The 19,064-nt window shown below is 44.6% G+C and overlaps 8 protein-coding genes across 8 annotated transcripts; 3 read left to right on the top strand and 5 right to left on the bottom strand.

Moving 5' to 3' along the window:
* Positions 1-16: 16 nt before the first annotated feature.
* Positions 17-2,231, top strand: BDR25DRAFT_357041 (uncharacterized protein; the record flags this gene model as incomplete). The annotated part of the gene is made up of 15 exons (XM_033695749.1): positions 17-176; positions 218-273; positions 360-491; positions 556-593; positions 657-678; positions 713-825; positions 872-1,037; positions 1,095-1,240; positions 1,276-1,355; positions 1,390-1,471; positions 1,535-1,627; positions 1,682-1,738; positions 1,799-1,907; positions 1,960-2,112; positions 2,190-2,231. 15 exons carry the CDS (start codon positions 17-19, stop codon positions 2,229-2,231), a joined length of 1,449 nt encoding a protein of 482 aa, XP_033545525.1.
* A 768-nt stretch (positions 2,232-2,999) lies between these two features.
* Positions 3,000-5,420, bottom strand: BDR25DRAFT_372492 (putative extracellular serine-rich protein; the record flags this gene model as incomplete). Its single annotated transcript, XM_033697232.1, has 6 exons — positions 3,000-3,309; positions 3,362-3,487; positions 3,543-3,766; positions 3,826-4,080; positions 4,194-4,872; positions 4,933-5,420. 6 exons carry the CDS (start codon positions 5,418-5,420, stop codon positions 3,000-3,002), a joined length of 2,082 nt encoding a protein of 693 aa, XP_033545524.1.
* An 88-nt stretch (positions 5,421-5,508) lies between these two features.
* On the bottom strand, positions 5,509-6,284 carry BDR25DRAFT_357039 (uncharacterized protein; the record flags this gene model as incomplete). The annotated part of the gene is made up of 5 exons (XM_033695748.1): positions 5,509-5,673; positions 5,809-5,951; positions 5,987-6,117; positions 6,176-6,237; positions 6,267-6,284. 5 exons carry the CDS (start codon positions 6,282-6,284, stop codon positions 5,509-5,511), a joined length of 519 nt encoding a protein of 172 aa, XP_033545523.1.
* A 54-nt stretch (positions 6,285-6,338) lies between these two features.
* BDR25DRAFT_357038 (uncharacterized protein) lies at positions 6,339-8,671 on the top strand (the record flags this gene model as incomplete). The annotated part of the gene is made up of 11 exons (XM_033695747.1): positions 6,339-6,389; positions 6,445-6,508; positions 6,567-6,688; positions 6,713-6,826; positions 6,870-6,983; positions 7,038-7,181; positions 7,221-7,408; positions 7,556-8,054; positions 8,101-8,116; positions 8,174-8,504; positions 8,572-8,671. 11 exons carry the CDS (start codon positions 6,339-6,341, stop codon positions 8,669-8,671), a joined length of 1,743 nt encoding a protein of 580 aa, XP_033545522.1.
* A 1,964-nt stretch (positions 8,672-10,635) lies between these two features.
* BDR25DRAFT_372487 (uncharacterized protein) lies at positions 10,636-11,580 on the bottom strand (the record flags this gene model as incomplete). The annotated part of the gene is made up of 3 exons (XM_033697231.1): positions 11,125-11,580; positions 10,957-11,079; positions 10,636-10,760 (listed from the first exon to the last, which is right to left on the bottom strand). The coding sequence occupies exons 1-3, from the start codon at positions 11,534-11,536 to the stop codon at positions 10,636-10,638; spliced, it is 660 nt and encodes a 219-aa protein (XP_033545521.1). The 5' UTR covers positions 11,537-11,580.
* Positions 11,581-12,269: 689 nt separating this feature from the next.
* Positions 12,270-13,229, bottom strand: BDR25DRAFT_326441 (alpha/beta-hydrolase; the record flags this gene model as incomplete). The annotated part of the gene is made up of 3 exons (XM_033692274.1): positions 12,270-12,647; positions 12,695-13,025; positions 13,078-13,229. 3 exons carry the CDS (start codon positions 13,227-13,229, stop codon positions 12,270-12,272), a joined length of 861 nt encoding a protein of 286 aa, XP_033545520.1.
* Positions 13,230-13,498: 269 nt separating this feature from the next.
* BDR25DRAFT_357036 (uncharacterized protein) lies at positions 13,499-15,170 on the top strand (the record flags this gene model as incomplete). Its single annotated transcript, XM_033695746.1, has 13 exons — positions 13,499-13,550; positions 13,583-13,658; positions 13,689-13,747; positions 13,815-13,869; positions 13,895-14,103; positions 14,142-14,210; positions 14,276-14,376; positions 14,418-14,503; positions 14,531-14,572; positions 14,598-14,851; positions 14,904-14,972; positions 15,005-15,031; positions 15,079-15,170. 13 exons carry the CDS (start codon positions 13,499-13,501, stop codon positions 15,168-15,170), a joined length of 1,191 nt encoding a protein of 396 aa, XP_033545519.1.
* Positions 15,171-18,056: 2,886 nt separating this feature from the next.
* On the bottom strand, positions 18,057-18,984 carry BDR25DRAFT_357035 (uncharacterized protein; the record flags this gene model as incomplete). The annotated part of the gene is made up of 7 exons (XM_033695745.1): positions 18,057-18,173; positions 18,285-18,363; positions 18,401-18,511; positions 18,616-18,646; positions 18,714-18,783; positions 18,880-18,930; positions 18,967-18,984. 7 exons carry the CDS (start codon positions 18,982-18,984, stop codon positions 18,057-18,059), a joined length of 477 nt encoding a protein of 158 aa, XP_033545518.1.
* Positions 18,985-19,064: the final 80 nt, after the last annotated feature.

The raw sequence follows: 19,064 nt of genomic DNA, 5'->3' as shown, positions 1-19,064 counted from the left end.
TGGCTGATAATTCATCATGTTTCATATGTTTGGAGTTATCTTTGATGATATATTTAGACTCAAGTCCCCTCTTGGCATCAACAACGGTTTCTATGAGACTTGTTGGCGTACCTTTAGGATCCTAGCTGAGGATGAAGTGACTCGCGATTTTCATCTTCGCATGCAAGTTAAATCTTGTCAGCGTAGTCTTTCGAATATGCGACTTTCATCTGAATAGACTTTATATCCTTGATAATAATTTTAGACACTTTTTCAGTTTCTTCCACTGCCAAGGTAGCCTAAATTTAGCAAGCTCATTGTCTTAGACCGCGACAAGAATCTTTTTAATCGATGTAAAATGTTAGTAAAATAAGATCAAGGAGATGAGTAATAAACGGTGCCTTGGCTCTTACAAATGGCTGGTGCTATCAGGAAAACTTTACCCATCTTTGATTCGGCCTCGTGGAACGCTTCTCTACCTAAATCGGAGCAATGTACGAGGTTTCCTCGCTGTGATGTTGCTCTAATCTAATCAAAATGGTGGTATTAATAAAGGCCCTAGGGTGGCCACTTAAGCCTTTCGTTATCCAGCAATTTCAGCGAGGCCTCAAGAAGTGACAAAGCAACCACGAAGCGCTGAGATGGTCAGACAACTAAACCCTGTATTGGACCTTGAGCACGCAATCTTTTGAATATCTAGTGAGACTCTTCCGCTCATCTGAGCCTCATTCAGGTGAAGCCTGCCTTCAGTTTCCAACGACATTGGAAGCGTGCAGAGAAGGCTACCAAGGCTAATGAGAATTGGGTATATGGGGTGACAACGGTGCACCATAAATGCATAGAACAGTTTCTGCTGCAGAAAGAGGTGATTTGACTGCAATCGCGCGTGAAGGGCCTTCTCCTCCAGCCCGTGGCTTGTGCTTCGATATCTTACCGTTGTCCGGGGTTACAACCTAGTATATCCCTTTCACCACAGCGCCCTCCCCAGGTCAGACGAAATTTTCGGACTCTTTTCGATAATAGAGCACAACCAATGCCATAACTTCTACCGTTTCTCTGTCACTCAAATGTGACCTAGTATCTTTCGAATCTACGCTCGCCCACCTCACCGCAAGGCTGAGATCCTTCGAGGTGTCCACCCAAAAGCCATCGCCGAGGACCATACCAGAATGGTGGACGATCTTCATGATGGCACCTCGTCTATCCAGCGGATAGTAGGCATGATTGGTAAAGGAAGTGGTAGAATTGCTGGGTGTTTGACGTATTATACCGAGTCGCGGGAGGGGATTTCTCTAGCGACCATGGAGGAATACGCTACCGATATGCAAAGCACATTTCAAAAACTATAGAACTCCACCAATATCGCACTATAGAATGTAAACGATATTAACTACTCGTACCATGATTTAGACGCCGAACGAGATGAATCAAGGTCAGATTTAAGAAGTCTTATTACAAGAGCGCAACGAGACTTGAACTCAGCTAGAGTTCGGTTAGAGAGCAAAACGAAGGAGAGGAATAGTGTAGAATAATAGCCTTTTGAGTCCCAAAAAAGCTCGGCGCACACGGGGAGGGACATGGAAACTCGGGTGGAGAATCGAGATTTGAAAGAACTCTCTTCAGCTGGGCGGAGAACGGCCTCTGATTTGTGACTATAGCAATTCTTTTAGACGCTGCTGCTGTGTATGTTGCCTCCCCAAAGATTGGTAAACAAGTCAACTAATACACCACAGGGATATGCGAACCGAGGAAAAATGACGTTCAAGCCGATATAGCCAGAACGGAAAAAAAAATACAGCTCTGTGAGGTCCGAAGTGAGCACATTAAACCGACAGAAGGAACTGCTACAAAAGTCGGTGGACAAGGCGAAGAGTTTATCCTTTAGAGTGGAGAAGATGCACGGTACAAGTAACCCAACCAAAAGAGGGGTGGCACCAATGCCATGAGCTTAAAGAAGCACTATTTTCTTTCGCACAGTAGACTATCACAGCGCACAATCAAACCGAGACGATAGCCATTTTGTGTGAGGATAAGAATTCGCTTCGCCGACTGACCAGACCTTTTATCGCCACACCAGAGGCTGTTGAGCACAACTCGTTGAGGTCTGGGTGTCAACCATTGCGGTTATTTCAGGTCCCTACGTGGGAAATTTCAATTTGCATAAACACTGTCGCTAACTCGTGCAGGAGTGGATCGGTTATATCAGCTAGATTCGTACTATCCAGAAATACTTTTCAGCCATTCTCGCGTAGAGACAAGTCAAATAGAGCTTTCCTAGAGGTATTATCATAGGTTGTTGCAGCTATCGCAGGGAGCCTAGATGGAGCTGATGGAGCTGATGGAGGGCATATATAGAGAGGCGAGCAGACAATTAGGTGTTGAGAGACGATAGGTATATTAAGGTGAGGTGTAAGGTTCTGGAGCTCGAGAGAGCTCAGAGGTAAATATATAGTCGCTAAAAGACCACTAGTTCTAAGCAGGAAAAGGGTGAGAGGTGAAGGACCCACAATCACCCTGACGCAGGGTCACGTGAACCAATATCACGTGCAACAGTAGCGATGATCGTTTTGCCGGGCTACATAGCGTTCGAATCGTCGAAGAAGTGACTAGAGAGCCGCTCAGCTTACTGCAATGACCACTAAAGTTCACCTAGACGGTTTTAGGACTATCATCCCAGCCGCCTTGTAAACCTTTTTCCTGGAGTTAATATAACCTTATACTTTGCGCTATTCCCTTCTCTAGCACAACTTATTACTGTTAGCAGTCCCTGGGCAGGGATATTAGCTAGGGACATACTTGTTTGAGGTAGAAAGTATATCCAAAACCAAGCGTTTAGACTAGTTCTCTGGAAAACAGAGAACTAAGTCACCCATTCATCTATATCACCGCTTTTCGATCTAAAGTGGAGTCTTCGCCGACATTCGCTTAGAAATCTAAGAAGCTTTGTAATCTCTGTTTCATCTTTTTGATTATTTTGGGACATGATAGTGGTTGCAGCAGCTATAGCCCTAGAATTTTTATCAGATCTTTACCTCCCCCGAGAAACTATAACTCTTCGCACTTCCCCCCAAAGTGACCCAAAGCGTCAGTGGATCCTTCCCAACCTGCTCCTTCGTTGCACTCGCCGCACTAGCCACTCCTGAAGGAACCGTAAGTGGAATTGGAGTCGAGCATTTCGCATTTGCTGCATTCACCGTCACACCAGTGATAGTTTTCCGGTCGCTGGAAAGCTGGTAGGTTAGATTTGGGAGGCATTCATCGCGAGTCTTGCGATTTATCCAAGCCTTAGCGATGTCGTCGTGTTTGAGGGTTATTATGGGCCATTGTGTGCTATGATGTGTTAACGACGTGTGTAGTAAATTGAAAGAAGGAAAGTGCTTACAGTCGGACGACTTCTCCGAGAATGGTTTCAGTCCACGCCATCAGGAGGGAATATTTCTTGTTGACGCCGTTCAACGTGAACTTAGTGGTATCTGAAACTCGCATGTTTGCTTGATGGAACATGTATCTGCACGAATCAGTAACGCTCCAGCCCTAATTTCTCCAACACGCTGAATACTCACGGGTCCCAGCGAAGCCCAAGGAGATACTTCACATTCGTCGACTTCTCGTATTCCATTTGCGCAGCAAAGTCTCCATTTCCGCTCGCAATAGCTTTCCATTCGGCGTTCACACAATCAGGAACATCACAATTATAATAGATAGACGAACCAAATCGGCCAACAATGTAAGCACCTTCATACCCATTCTCCGCAACACTAGTCATGATGGGATGGAAGTCGGATTTCTGTAATAGATCAGTGCCCTAGAATTTCGTCGGAGACACACAAAACACACCCGATCTACCCGATTCATAAGAACCGGGCGAGAATTGTCACCGACAGCGTAAGTGATTCCGTTCTCAACCCACGCGCGGATCGCATCACCGTTATGTAGGCCACTGATACTGGGCGGAATGAGACCATTTGGAGAGAAGTATGGGGCGGATTCAGCGGAAGTGAAACCGACTCTGTTAAACCATTCTTGGTTCCAGGTGATTTCTTTGACGACGTCAGAGTACGTGGCGTTTGTTTCTTCTTCGTGCGTGCTTAGACAGTTAGTCTTACATATGTGTGGAATTGAGACGGAGGAGTTTCCGAGGGTCTTACAAAGTGTGCTAGGAAATGTTAGCTAGCTCATCGTCGCCTCAGTGTTGGGTTTTGGGTCCCACATACTGATACATGAAAGAAAGAGTTCCTGTTCGCCGTATTCGCGAAATATACCTCCATTGGGTCCAACTGAGAACAGGTCATTGACCACTGATAACTCTTAAACTTCGACTTCCACAGGTCTTTCCCGGTACCAATGGGCTTGTGGTATTCCATTGGACCATCGACTTGCGTAGAGTATTCGATCCCCTCCTGTGGATCACACTTGGCAGGGCTATTGTCATAGTCCTTACTCACTGCTGCTTCAATATTTCCATTGCCGTTATGGCCTAACTCGATAACATAATTACTTCCAGCGGGGAGTTTCCCATTCAACTCCTTCATCCAAGCAACATGTTCCTCGAAGTCAGCAGGCTTGAGCCGATAAGCCTTATTTGTCTGGTAAAGCTCCGTCTCCAGGAACACATCATCGACCTGGGTATTCAAATACACGCGTCTAAAACCGAGGTAAACGCCGCGAGTAATCCACTGGACCCAAGCATGCGAGAGAAGCGTAGAGGCTGTAGAGTGGTCGGTTGCGAAAGGCATGAACCACACTTGCTGCTCACGTCCGCTTGGAAACTTGTTAATGACAGCTGCGGTGGTTTTCGAAGTGCCAATGAACTGGGCAATTTCCGTTGCGAGGGACGTGTTGGTGATTTTTGCTGGGTACTTGATGATGCCGGATGTGCTCATTTGGGCTCCACTGGGGACAGATGAGATTAGACAATCGGAGTTTAGTATATCTGCGAATCCGTTCACTTACGCCACTATGTTCGCAGTCGAGAATTCCTTCACATTCGTAATCGCAACAGGCTGATCTGCGGTCACGCCTGCACTACCGGTAGACTGAACCCCGAAGTCTGCACTAGGCCACGCATTCAATCGAACCATGCGAACACCAAACGATTCCTGATACTTGTATAGCTGCTGCCATTGCTTGTCACTCAGCGCGGTCTTCCAGTCATCTCCCCCGTTATAATCTGTCGCGCTCACAGCAACGATTCCGCCAAAGTTTCCGGCATCCGGCGTGGAGTTGAGTTGCGGGAATCCACCACCTTTGAGCGAAATGTTGACGACGAAGTAGGGAATGCCGTAGCCCTGAAGAACGGATGTTCCAGAGTAGGTGGCGTTGGAGTCCCGCGCGATGACAAGGATGGTGCTGTTGACTGTGATGGCGGCATTGGCGATACTGGTGAAACCTATTATGCCAAAGGTCCACGCTCGCAGAATTTTTGTCCAGGGAGGTGCCATGATAGTGGGTGCAGGTCACGGAACAAGCATTAGGAAGGTTGGGAGCTCGGTGGTACAGACAGAGAACGTAGGGTGGGAGAGATATATCCTATATAGGAGCAGTCAATTCGTAAAATGTCGAATTCGCTAATCTAGTCCATATGAGCTGCGTCAAAAGGAACGAATTGAGAAGTGGAATGATCATCGAATTAAGGTGGTGCGACGTTACAAGTGCAACCTTGGATATAATTCCAACAAAGAAAGCCGAAGATATCTGCAATATAGAGTACCATCATTGAGCGTCATATTAAGCTAGACTATGCGAATGCAACATGTACATTGAGCTGCGTATATAGTAGGGCGATTTCATATTTTAGTCGTCAGCCCTTCCTGATTAATATGCGGATACCCGGGTTTGCAGATCGGCGGAAAGCTTGAATAGATCCCAAGGGAGAGATCTCCCCGCATCATGCTGTTCCCGGCGGGTTGACTTCTGGAAGAGTCGTGGATATATGAGCCCAATCTGGGGTTTCGGATAATAACCGACCACATCTAGGGTATGAAGTGTTGGTCATGTCGGAGAAGACCCCAGTACAGACCGAATAAACTCATTTTGTGAAGCTCTTCAGGGCTTTTAATGCACAGGAGCTTTAAGGCTGTGCCTCCGAGGATGCCCGGAGAAGGATCGAGGAACCAGTTCCAGGGTAGAGTTCGAGCACTTTAGCGAGCCCAAGGGGTAGCTACATGCCAAGGAGAGCTGTAACAAGATTCAGGACTGTGGGCGGTCATCGCATGGTGTAGTCTCGATATCAATGGCTAGTAATGAATGGTGGATAAACTGCGCGATGGAGGCGTGAAAACTAGCACGTTGGCACGTTGGCACATTGGCACGCTGGCACGCTGGCACGCTAGCCCTGCAGCGGGACAGATTATTGTGCGATGCAAAAAGCTGGCTGGAGTCAAATCTTTCAGGAAAATGGTCATAAAATGGTACAGCAGTGCTAAAACAAGAGAAATTATTCTGCAACTTAGCAATCCTCTTCAGCAAACGTTATTGTTTTTGTCTCTTATCTTCGATTTCAGTAATATCGTCCTAAGATTTTATTATGGTTTATTTTCTAGGTTTGCAGTTCGTTGTTCGTCCTTTTGACCTGTGCGCGTGCCAAGAGCTTGGCAGTGCAAGCTGTGCGCTATTGGTTAAAATTCTGTACATTGATGCAATTGAGTGCTTCTTCCTTTCAAAACCACCCAACTTGTGCCTAACATTGTCCAGTTCGACCCCTACCGAAGTCTCTTGACACGATCCGTCGTAGCCAGAATTCATTCTTCTTGAAGCTCCCTTCACTAATCCCGCTCCATCCCGCGATAACATCGATGGCCGGACTGCTTCCAAAGCTGGAGTGGGAATTGAGATGATTTCGCTCGATGTGAGCAAGCAGGGTTAGCCAACTGCTTGTTTCATGTAGACAGGACCTTAACTTGGCATGCGTGCTTTTGTCGGCTGGGTGTTCAACCACATTCCGGGGAGATGCCGTTAACCTAACCCAGTTCAGAACGACGGGAACAGCGGGTATTCTCTACGATGTATGACACCAATGGACTACCGGCTTATCAGCGATCAGCGATGAAGATTCGGAGATCCTTTATCATTTAGTAACCTGGCCAGATACAGTCCCTCTTCGGAATGGGGATCTAAAAAATCACATTCCGCCGTACTATTCGAGTGCCCGACCGACATGGAGATACCTCAGTGCTTCTACCCAATCTAGGCGCATACATATTGTTGCTAACTGACAAAGATTCTTACTCCTGCCGAGGAAGCGATTCCCGGAGATGCTGGAGCCCTTACTCGCGAAAGGGGAAACCATTTTCCTCATGCATGCATGGGAGGCTGTGGATCCAGTTAAGTCGAAAGACCACTTAGCTATAAGAGTTTTCGTTGGCGGTGCTAATGCGGTGTCTGGCTGGTATGATCCCAAAAAGCCCCTGAGGCAGCACAAGACTGCGTTGTCACGCCTAATAACTATAGGTTAATAGTGTAGAGACGCATCATATCGTTGTTAGCTATTAGTGGCTATATAAGTGGGAGTCGAGCACACCGTCGATGCGTAGATGACTTAAGAAGAAAAGCTCAGGGGGATTCAATTTGAGATTAGTCCGAGAAAACACATCTTCAAGCCGGTAATAATTGTCTTTGGCGATACAATGAAAGTTGTGCACATAGAAAAAACCGATCCAATATCTAAACTTCATAAGAATTCCGTGGAAGCTTCGCGATCTGTTCCGCCGAGTCGAATCTTGAGCGATAGTTACCCATTCGAGGAACTCAGGGTTCTATCAGTGGCAGAGAACAACGTTCAGCAGGTATGTAGAAGTGACGTGTTAGGAATATTCGCTGACAGATCTTTTGATGCATATGATCGACCTATGTGGCTAGTTGAGAACTGTAATGCAAAAATAGAAGCCACGGATCTGAGCGGCCGCAAAAGAGTCCCCCAAGTAAACCGAGCAATAACCCTTCGAGAATTGCAAGACCATCTCCACGATTTATACAACGAAAACTTCGATCTCTATCGTTTTATGCGCCTAGGTTCCCTGCGTCCGACACGCCTTGCCGATGGGGGGAGGGGTTTATTGATTTATGGCATAGGGCATGTACGTGGACATGCTAGGCTTTAAAACAGCCTCTAAAGCACCTGAGAAGAGTAGTCCGGGAGGTGAAGCGTTAGGACACCAATAACGGATATGACAGATTGAATGATCGACGCTACCAGCGGTTTTCACAAACCATCCAAAGAGACCATATATCCTGCAGGTTCATGGGATCGTCAATCCATCACTGTCTTCGGCTTCCAAATTCCCAACTCGATGCTATGATGAGATCGTTGGCTATAAAGCACCACAGTGTCCCATCAAGGTTGCCAAGTACCAACAATACGACCTCCCCTTTGGCGACGCACCGGGGCAACATATCCGAGCTCATCCCCGGTACACATGCAAGTGTCAACAAGTTGAAGCCTTTGACGGAATTGTTATTGATACATCCACCGGCCAATATAGCGATTCCGGCCGCCACTCATGGGTTTATACTCGTTGCGGAGATGAGTTGTCCTTAGAGAATATAAACTAAAAGCGAGTTGGAAACCGAGTAAATGTGACGAGAAACATATAGACAGATTGACTGGGAAGACTTTGGGAGCACCGTCACCAAGCCTTTATCGAATCACCCGTTGAGATCACCGAAGACCACAGTTAGGAGTGAGTTGATCTAAACGGATCTGAAGATGTGTAAGAAGAGGGAATTGAGGTCCACTGCGACTTCAAATTTCACGCTCTTGAGTTTAGGATTGACATGTGTCCGGCCTGTTCCTGGCCGCCATTCCCGCTTAAAACGACTGTTTCCCATGATATGGATTTACTCCACCAAAACATACGCCGAACTCCTTCCGTTTCCCCTAAACAAAATGCATCCAGGAGCCTTGAACGATTAAGCTTGTGTCGACACTCCGGTGTATTTCGCACCGCCAAAATTTCTCGATGCTGGAGGTTGAGCAGGACCTTGAGCGACGTGGCTCATATCCACTCCACTCCCAAATCTTCTTCTGACACTTGTCTCCTGTAAATCATTTTTCACCTTCTTATGCGCACAGCAATTCCTGACCAGCAGCCATACCAGCACAGCTAAGACAAGAGCTGCCCCGCCGACACCAACTCCCACGCCGATTTTCGCCTTCTTCTCCAATAAGGGCGGCTTCGGGGGAGGATTGACTTGGTATTGTAGGGCATAGGCAATGTTCACGATGGCGGACGTTGGCTTTGCGGTTGCGGCGGCTGCAGAGCCAGTTTTGGTGCCTCCGCCCACAAGAGTATCAGGCATTGGTGGTGGGGTTATGGCGGATCCGAGCGAAGAGTAGCATGGCACCTGGCCGCCAAATGCCGTACTCCATGGAAAGTACAGTCTAATTCCCGTCAGCGTGGGACCCTCGCATAGAACCTATTGAGGGCAACTCACGAAGGGCAGCACCCCGTTCCACCGACTGTGTGGTAATCTTTCGGACAACCACTCAAAGTTTCTTGGGCCGGGAAGGATGAAATTGGAAACGCTGGGCCGGCTCCGCCGGCCGCTGTTTTGGCTGCTCCAGAACCTGTCGAAGATGCGCAACAATCCGACTTCGAACTAATACATCCTATCACCGGTACCCAATATGCCGTCGGCCCATCTAAAATCGTGTAGGCGAGAGTATTGCAATAGCCCTGAAGTATGGGGGCCTCAGTCCCTGTGTACGGTGGAACTGCGGAGTGGGTGGTTTCTGAGGTGATGGATTCCGCAGGAACTACGGTAACACTTTGGAAGCTGGGTTGGGGTATTGATGCTGGAGTTTTTTCGGCTTCTGCATCTGTGACCGACTTCCTAGCAGTTGTTACTTGAGTCCCATCTGTTTTGGAGTTAACCTCAGAGCTCGTGCAATAATCGGGTTCTACGTACTCTGGACTGGCAGTCTAGGCCATTTTGGGTGAGACGACATCTTATTTTGTCGATCTGATCGACGACCTGAGTTGATTTCTCTTTTCACCTATTGTTGATCTTTACAAGGGTAACACAAGGTCAAAATACCAAAGCTGGGGAAGATGTCAGAATGCGGAGTGTTTCAGGCTGCAGGTCCTCAACCAGGCTTCTGGATCGACACCAGATTTAAGAGAGCACATTTCAAGCTGAGCCACAAAATGGCGATTGCTTTGTCCCAAACTTAGAATTGTGGCTGGAAGGCTGAAGCGCGTCGCGATCCAAGCATGCAGATTGGGATCTTGGATTTCGCTAATAGGTTTGGCGACGCGAGAAATGACATTGTCTTACTCTTTGGGCGGGATGATTGCAGTCCGTGATTACGTATCGTGGCGTTCGGAAATGGTGTTTGTGCTGCAACAGAATTGACAGCCTCGCTAATGGTTGCGAGGCATTGGATGCAGGTTTCAGCTCCAAGAGCCAAGGCTGGCATTTGCCGTGGGCCTCTTTGCATAGCCACATCTTGTGTTTGAGGATGTGAGAGATCATTGGAGGCTGCACTCTGCTTTGGAGGGCATCTTGAATTTTGTGCTCTTGCACTAGCTGCTGTCCAAGTGCATGTAAAATAGTCACATGATCCTTATTTTTATTCTTCCCTGCATATTCAACTCTATTAATGCTCCTTAAGAGTGCGAATTTACCTTCCTTGATATCAAGCACAGTGCAATATGATCATTCCACGGTTCTCCTCCAGTCTACCCTGAGAGCGTCGATAGCTGTGGCGATTCGTTGAGTATTCATCCTTGTCTGCGTGGCCGTTGCACTCAGTCTATTCTCTTGAGTGAATCCGTCTGCAGCTAAGGGAAATTAGCACATTGAAGGCAACAGTGGGAAAGGGACCGAAACATTCAATTTGGATGGTGCCGATTTCCATTTGCACGGAAATGCTGTGGTTAATCGGGCTTGGCATTTGAATCGTCGCGGAAGTTTCGTGACAGATAACCTGCTGCTCAAACTGCGCGAGCTGTGTCTGCAATGCATCCAGTTGCATACCAAACTCTTGGCTCATTCTCTCCTGACCTTCGACATGACTTCGAAGAGAATTTAGATCATTTTGGCGGAGACACTCCAGTAGAACGTCCCTCATTCGATTGGAGTAGACATGGCGGCGGAAGCCTTCAGGGGCACATACAGCCTGGAGTTTTGAGGCTAATCATCCACCTGTTTCGACTTCTGCTTGCGCAAGATCTACGAAGCATTCGGGGCAGATTGCAAAATTAGGGATAGCTGGCATGATATAGCAATCCCCATAAGCAATTTCCGTTCGCCTGCGCTCTGGTGTATGCGCGAAATACCTCACATAGGTGTGAAATTGTGTAAGATCAATATCCTTTCCATTTAACGTCGACTCAGCCTCTCCATAAATCAGCAGCTGCAAGTATTCCAGAGTCAATTTTGATTGGCCAGGTACAAGATCGCAAGTGCCAAGGGCAGGCGCAGCAGATACGAGCTTGAAAGGGGTTTTCTTGCCCACTGTCGATAGCAACTTGTAGATATTCATGACGTAGAATCCACAAACAGTGAATTGGTCCATAATAACGCTTGGGTTATCCGGATCTAGAAGGCGAACCATTGCCCGGCCTCTTTCGGTTTGTCGGCTCCATTCGCCAATGGAAAAACCCCATTCGGGCACTTGTCAAGTCTCCCACAGATGGCTGCCAGCGTGGCCAAAAGACGAATGCTGCTAGGATCTTCCGTGCGAACAATCCGCACCCAGGCTTCGCGCACCCAGAAGGTGGCGAAGCTGCACCGCGTATGAATGTAACTGGTAGGCATGTCTGCAAAATACTTGGAGTATCTAGTATGTCGGATAGATGTGTTGAAGCAACTGGTACATATGTTGAAGTGGCGAAATCTGGTATCGCAGAACGTAATCCGGTTGTTATGGCCTTCCGAGTTCAAGGGATGCGGACACAGCGCGAATCTTAGAATGTCATCTTCTGGTGTATCCTGTGGGGGCGGATTTGTGGGTCATGAGATACCCATTTGCGAAGCGACGTTGGTGGAACGACGTTGGGCAGGCGGGACCGTGGAGTGGAGCAAAGTTAAGAGAGACCTAGCGTTGCGGAAGGACAAAAAGCAGGGGAAAAAACCAAACTTTTTTCAGGCGAATGGCTGGATATTCCAAAACTCTTTCATCGGAATTTCTCCTCCTTGGATTTTGCTCTCCACCACTCTCAAAAAAAATTGGGCAGAGTCCATGGTCGCGCCCAAGGAAGGTTGATTCACAAGAGAAGACCAGGGCCAACGCATTGACTTGGCACTAGACAGACCAGGCGTGGAAGCTTCGTTAAACCCAATGGTTTTCATGACGCACATTTGCTAATGGCGTTGAAATACCACCGATGGGCATCAATAGAAGCTACAGCTTGCCCCGTGTTTCCCTTGAATGTGACCAAGCCGAAATATGTGTCGATATCATCCCATTTTACTGTAACGTTATTCCCACTCCTGATGAAATACTCTGGCGAAATATGGACGAATCCAAACCCGTCGAATTGGCCTCTCTTGCCTAGTGCATGTTTGACGTCGCTATCACTCTCACGTCTAGCTTTATTGCCAAATGAAAGGGGCGGTAGTCGAGGGACAATGTCGTTGTAATGTGTGACACGAAAATTTGATCCCTGACCCGTAACGAATTGAGAAAACGACTCGTCTCCGACGCGAGGTGCCCCGAACGTATACTGCATTCATTAGCTATTGTCCTCCTTCTCAAAAGGTGTAGTCCTACCAGCTCTGCACTCCATCCCTTCTTCCTCATCTCCGCCGCGCACATGGTGGCAATTGCACCTCCGAGGCTATGTCCAACGATAGCCATTTGGTATCCCGTCCTTTTTTTCGCGGAGTCAATCAGTGCTGTCAATACACGACCTCGCGCCTCAGCCCAGGAAATCCAGAAGCCGTCATGTACGTTACAATTTGCGCAGATATCTGACTCGGATTTTGAGAAGACGACGTCCGTAATGAAATTTCGCAGCGTAGCCGATCCCCTGAAAGATATGACAACGAGTCGATTCGTATGATCGGTGGCGACAAAGCCGGTAACATCCGTCGCTCCAACACTGAGTATGCGTTAGAGGATTCCGCAGAAAGATTGGAGGGAAGGAGACCTACTTGATAAACTCCACCTCTGTATTCGTGTCGGCTGCCTCAACCAAGGGACAATTGCCTGCCGAGCAAGTCACTTTCGAGCCGGTGGTGTTAACATTGAGCTCACAGTATGAAGCAGCTGCGTACTGCTCCATTAGATTGAATCTGTCGAACATCCGCTTGTCGATGGCCTTACCATCGACACTATTCTTGTCTTGGATTAAAACGCGTGTGATGCTGGCAAGGTACCCGACCGCGGAAATGAGGCCTACTAAGATGACAAGAAACAACACGATCATGAATATTCGACACCATGATAGACGTCCCTTAGCCTTTGACTTCCAAAATCTGCGCTTTCTGGACTTTCCCTCAGGGAGGAGATGTTGGTCATCCTCTTCGAATGGCTCCATCGCAAGGTTCGCTCTGTAATTGAGTTCTTTGGAATATGTTGAGTTCAAAAGAACGAAGGAAATTCATCGCTAGGATTATGCATAAATGTCTCGAGCGCTGTGGCTGTTCATTTAAATAGCCATTGCTGCCCAGCTGCTCAGCTGCCGAGCTGCCGAGGCTTCGGAAAAGGAGGTGTGGAAAAAAAAAGTTCAAAGGTGCTGGATTCCATGCTTGATTCGTCGAAGATATCCCGAAGGCGACTTGATGTCAAGAAGCAATAATAGCCATAACTTACAAAGCGAAAGTGGACGAAGACTGCAGAACTGTGCAACATGCTATCCCCAAATAGTCTGCATGCACGGGCCTCATAGAGCACCATGCATGCCACAGCCAGGGGTACTTAGGTAAAGGTGAAGCGCGTGCCTCGTTTTACGCGCTAATCAAGGCTTAGTACAAACAATCCTCTGGTGAGATTCCGTTATAATGTGTGTCGCACGGTCTCCCGGGAATTCCGAAAGTATCAGAAAGCTATCTGCCCTAACAAATTAAGGACCCATATCGGTAAGTCTAATAGTGATGCAGAAGAAGTGTGTTGTATTAATGTGGAGCCTTTAGGGGGCAGCCATGGCATTAACAACTTGAAGATCGTGCTTGGCCTGGGTACAAAATCGCTTCAAGGTTTTAAGAACGCCGAATAGCAGAAGAGATGACTTTCCAGGGAAAGTATATACAAATCGTCACCCAATCCTCTCCTGTGTATCTCACAGGTGTGTATGCTATATGATTATCGTTGTCTAAACTTATTTCTAAAATCGCAGGGGAGTAATAATAGACCAACTGAGCTATAGAGATACTGTGAAACTCAAAACGGTCTGGAACTGTAAATCTCGTCATATTAACTGGATCTATATATCATTTTTCGTTACAAGTCCCGTCTAAAATATGCTGAACTCATAACTCGAAATGGTCCAAAGTTTCCCAAATTGGCACAACCAAATTACGTCCCAGCAAAAAGATCTGGGCTAAAATTTAGGCCAAGCTCTCCGATCTTCTGTAATTGGTATTAGATTCAGCCACTCACCATCAGTTTGATTCACTTTGTCTGTCTAATAACCATGGATGAAGTCCTGTAGACCCCTGTACGCACTTTCCAGGCTTGCTCAAATTCTAGGAAAAGTTAGAGTAAATAGCTTCTTGCTCCACGTATTGCGTTTCCTCTTCTCCCCCTCCTTTGAGAAAGGACTCTTCAGTATACAAGCGGATCCGCAATGGGCGTGGTCATGGCCAGTATGCGTAAAACCAAGGCTACCGAAGGTGAAGGTTCAAATGACTGATAGGAAAACCGGTAAGCCCTCGCCAGTACCAATACTAGTGGAATCAAAAATCAAGTTTAATCATGCTCTCTTAAGTACTTTAAGAGATCCCTTGAGCACTTGGTGTAAAGCGCTTAGTGTTTGCAGCGACGAAGCTTGCCGAACTCCACCACCTAGCCCTATTCACTAACCACTTACTACCTAGCCCACTCCTTCGTATATATAGACCCCTAGGTACACTCATTTAGAAATCAACTCAGAGTCTCATGCCCTCGGTGCTCTCAAAAGCTTCACAGTTAGAGCTGCCCCCACAGCGTCGTAGCTATTGAGACTATGCACACCTACAATCAACGCTCTCAACCGTACGAATTACGTTTCATACTTTTCGTCTCAGTACTGTCACGTGAGCCGTAGCAAACGTAGTATAGTCCTTGTACGTTTTGTTTTGTCTTGTAAGTTATAGCTGCGGACTGTACTGCGTCTTAAAAGCTTAACTTTTAGGTAGGGATTGCCTATTAGCTTAGACATTAATAGGTGGGGACCTGTGGCACTGTTAGACAAGTTTTTTAATAAGCTAGTTGTTAATTAAAAAGTAAGATTGCCTAATAACCTAGGTGCAGTGTTTCCCACCTAAATTAACACTGCTAAATCTTTCTATATCTTAATATTATGTTAACTATGCGTAATTTCCTTAGTTAACAAGCCTCTACGCAGAGCACTAGCTAGTTGTAGAGCTCTTAGAGCTCTTAGTTAACCTAGGGTAGTAACATAATTTATTACGCTTGTTCCTGTTACCTAGAGAAGTTGCAATTATTGTTATTAAAGTTCTTATCTTATAATAGCTCTCTAGCTTCTGTATATAATTCTTACACAAGAAAACACCCTAGAGATTCTCTCCTTAATCTAAGAGTTATGTTTCTAATAGAGTAGGATAATATATAGCTTGCTAGTAAAAAGCTAAAAGTAAAGAAGCTAAGTTACTATATAAAACACTTTTCTTAGCTCTAAGGTAACAAGAAAGCGTTAGCAGTGTAGAACTATAAAGCTAACTTGCTGTACACTAGAGAAGGCTTAAGAGTAAAGCTCTAGCTCTGCTAACTCTGCTATTACAGAGGTAATTACGCTGCTACTAAAATAGTTAACAGCTATAGCTATATTAGCTACTATCTTAAAAAGAAGCACAGAATTAATATTAGTAGTAATAAAGGTCTCTTACTTAATTCTTCTTATACTCTACCTAATCCTTAGGCAGCAACAGCTGCTATAGTAGCAGGCTTAGCCTAAGTTGCTTCCTACAATCTCTAGTAAGAGGGGTTATTGCAGAGGTTATTAGTAGACTAGGTTATACTTTACAATATATTATTTATAATAGTATTTTTAGCTAAACTCTAAAGCCTTTTTACCTAGAACTAACTAGATCTTCTTGCTGCTATTCTAAGCTTAGATGTAACAATATTATTATATATAAAGCAGAGGTTAACACGCTAGAAAGAGAAGATTTAAATAATATTAAAATTAGCTAAGTTAAAGGTAGTGTTAAGTGTTAATATATAGACTTTACTAAACTACCTTTCTTTTCTTAGAGTAGTAGCTTACTTCCTTAGTAAGTTTAGTAAAACCTTAGAGAGGCTATTTTAGCGTCTTAGCTTAGAAAACTAATAATAAATAATAACTAACTCCTACCTTATAAATGTTAATTATTAATAATAAGACTTACTTATTAGCTTTTACAACTTTTATAGTAACTATATAAGGGCTAACTAAGCGCAGGCTATCTTTAAAATTATTTAGAATTATAAAATTATGTTAAAATTTAGTTATTTTATTACTAACAACATGTTTAACAACAACAACTCTACTATTAACACTCTAGCTAAATATCTTAGAGTTAACCTTAATAAAAAGCACTGTATACGCTGTATAGGCCACATAATTTAATTAGTGCTAAAGGCAGTTATCTATAGTAAAGGATTATTATAATTTAAAGCTGCTCTTATAAACGCAGCTCCCTAGGATTAGTTTAAGCTCTATTATAAACATAAAGTTGTTAGTAAGCTACACAACTTTATTAATGCTATCCTCTTATTATATAAACACTAGAAGGCCTTTATAGCTGTATAATTATCTCTAGAAGAAAAGGACAAGCTCTAGAGCTTTAGCACACTTAATTTAATACAGGACAGTAGCGTCTGCTAGCATTCTGTATATCTAATGCTTGTACAGTGCCTAGAGCTTAAGGATCTAATTACTAAGTTTATCTAAAAGTAGCGCAGCATAGATAACAACACTAAGGACTCTAACATACCTAGCAACACAGCTCTTTAAAAGATTATTAGTAAAGAAGACTAAAAGAAGGTTAAACACCTTACTAAGTTCCTTAAAGTCTTTTATTAAATAATAAAACAGCTAAAAGGCAACAGCAAGCACAGTTCTTTATAGATGTCTATTATTAACATATAAGTGCTATATAATAAGCTATTATAAATAAAAGAGAAACTTTCCTCTAAGCTTAATAATAGTTACTTTAAAAACAGCGTCTTCTTTAAACTTAAAAAAATTAACACATATTTTTAAAAAATAGTTATTAATTTTTTTATCTTTTACTTAGTAATTGCTACTATACTTAACCTATAACTTTATATACTCTAGTTTAAGGACTACTAGCGTTATTACTAATCCTAGTACTAGAAGGCAGAGACCTTAATAAAGGTTATTTTCTAGCGTTACATTAATGCTAAAGAAGATAAGGAAGTTAATATAGATCCCCTTTAGCAGAAGCTTCTAGTAATAAGCTTTTATAACTCTTATTACTAAAAAGCTTTTATAGTTAACACTTCTTTTCTTACTAGGGCTTAGAGTTATAAGAAAGCTTAGAAAACAATAGAGTTATAGTAATACTTTAACACTTATGTAGAAGACTTTTAAGACGCTAAGGTAAGAGATAGCTATTTTTTATAAGCTAGCTCTCTTACTTAGTAGCTTAAAGTAGGTTAAAAACAGTATCCTACGCTGTTTAAAATCACCCTTAACTTCCTTGCTATACCCTCCACTAGCTGCGACTGCGAGAGAGCCTTTAGTAGAGGCTAGCGTACAGTTATAATTAATAGAGGTTCTCTCTCTAGAGCTACTATTAAGGCGCTTTAATTGCAGAAGAATTAGCTATGTTATTAAGTTATAAAAAGCAACTTAATTAAGCTTATAAACCTTATCTAAAAGCAGCTAGTTACTATACTATAAAATGTTAACAGCAGCAAGTAAGATAAAATGTTAAAAAGTATAAGAATTTTAGTGCGTTTTAGTTCAGCAGCGAAACAGACAGCTAAGTCGCCCGGGCTGTACAAACGTAGCAGGAAAGTGAGACGTTGACGTCCGTCGATTACTACGTTTCGTTTCGTTTCGTTCGGTTGAGAGCGTTGCCTACAATCGTCGAAGTTTTGTTTTCACTAAGACTTTTACAAATAGAACTCGTCGTTTACTAAAAGCTTTATCATTATCTTCCTCACACTTGACTTTTTAATACTTAGTTACTTCATACCCATTCACTTCATACCGGTCTTCTTCATCCTTCCCTTCATCCTCGTCTCCAATGATGGTGCTATTAGGATAACTAGGGTCCCGTTAGATATAAACCCAATTTGTTCTACAAGAAGAGAGTTTGCAAGGGAGTATGCTCTATGATAACAAGGTAATTCAGAATGTTCGGATGGGGAATTGAAGTAGCGAAACCAGTCGCTGACCCATCTATTCGCCAGTCACTATTCTCTCAAGCGCAAAGGAGTGAACTGAGTGACTTGCCCTGGGTTTAGATAGGAAATTTGATATATATTCTCAAATAAAATCATCTGCCAGCAGTCAATACTGCTCTAGTGACTCTGACTTCTTCGCAAATGCTCACCCATGGCCATTCATCCAACCATGTAGGAGCACTCATTCCTTAAACACCTACTAAGGCCAAACATGAGGGGGTTGCGCCAGTGATAGCGTGAGCAGATGTCATTTTAAGGCTGGTGCTGTGTATTGGAGGGTACTAGAAGCATAAGAGAGGATTTAAGAGGCAAAGATTCCCCATCAGCGCTATCGAGTAAAGAGGATGCGAAGAACTAGAAATCTTAGTGTTCTATACCGTCGATGTCCTCAGCTCTTCCCACTTAAAACAGAACACAATAAAACGGGCCTAATCCTTCCAGGTCCTTGTTGGAGCTAAGGAAACAGCTGGAATTATATGCATAGGTGTCCTGAGTAGATGCTTGTTATACAATGAAGACATGTAGTATTTCCTCCGCCACTAGCAACCCACAGGATAGCTTC

The sequence above is a fragment of the Lindgomyces ingoldianus genome, assembly GCF_010093535.1.
Source record: "Lindgomyces ingoldianus strain ATCC 200398 unplaced genomic scaffold BDR25scaffold_23, whole genome shotgun sequence".
Classification (NCBI taxonomy): Eukaryota; Fungi; Ascomycota; class Dothideomycetes; order Pleosporales; family Lindgomycetaceae; genus Lindgomyces; species Lindgomyces ingoldianus.
The sequence above is the reverse complement of the archived record's forward strand: the minus strand, read 5'-3'. Positions and strand labels throughout refer to the sequence as shown.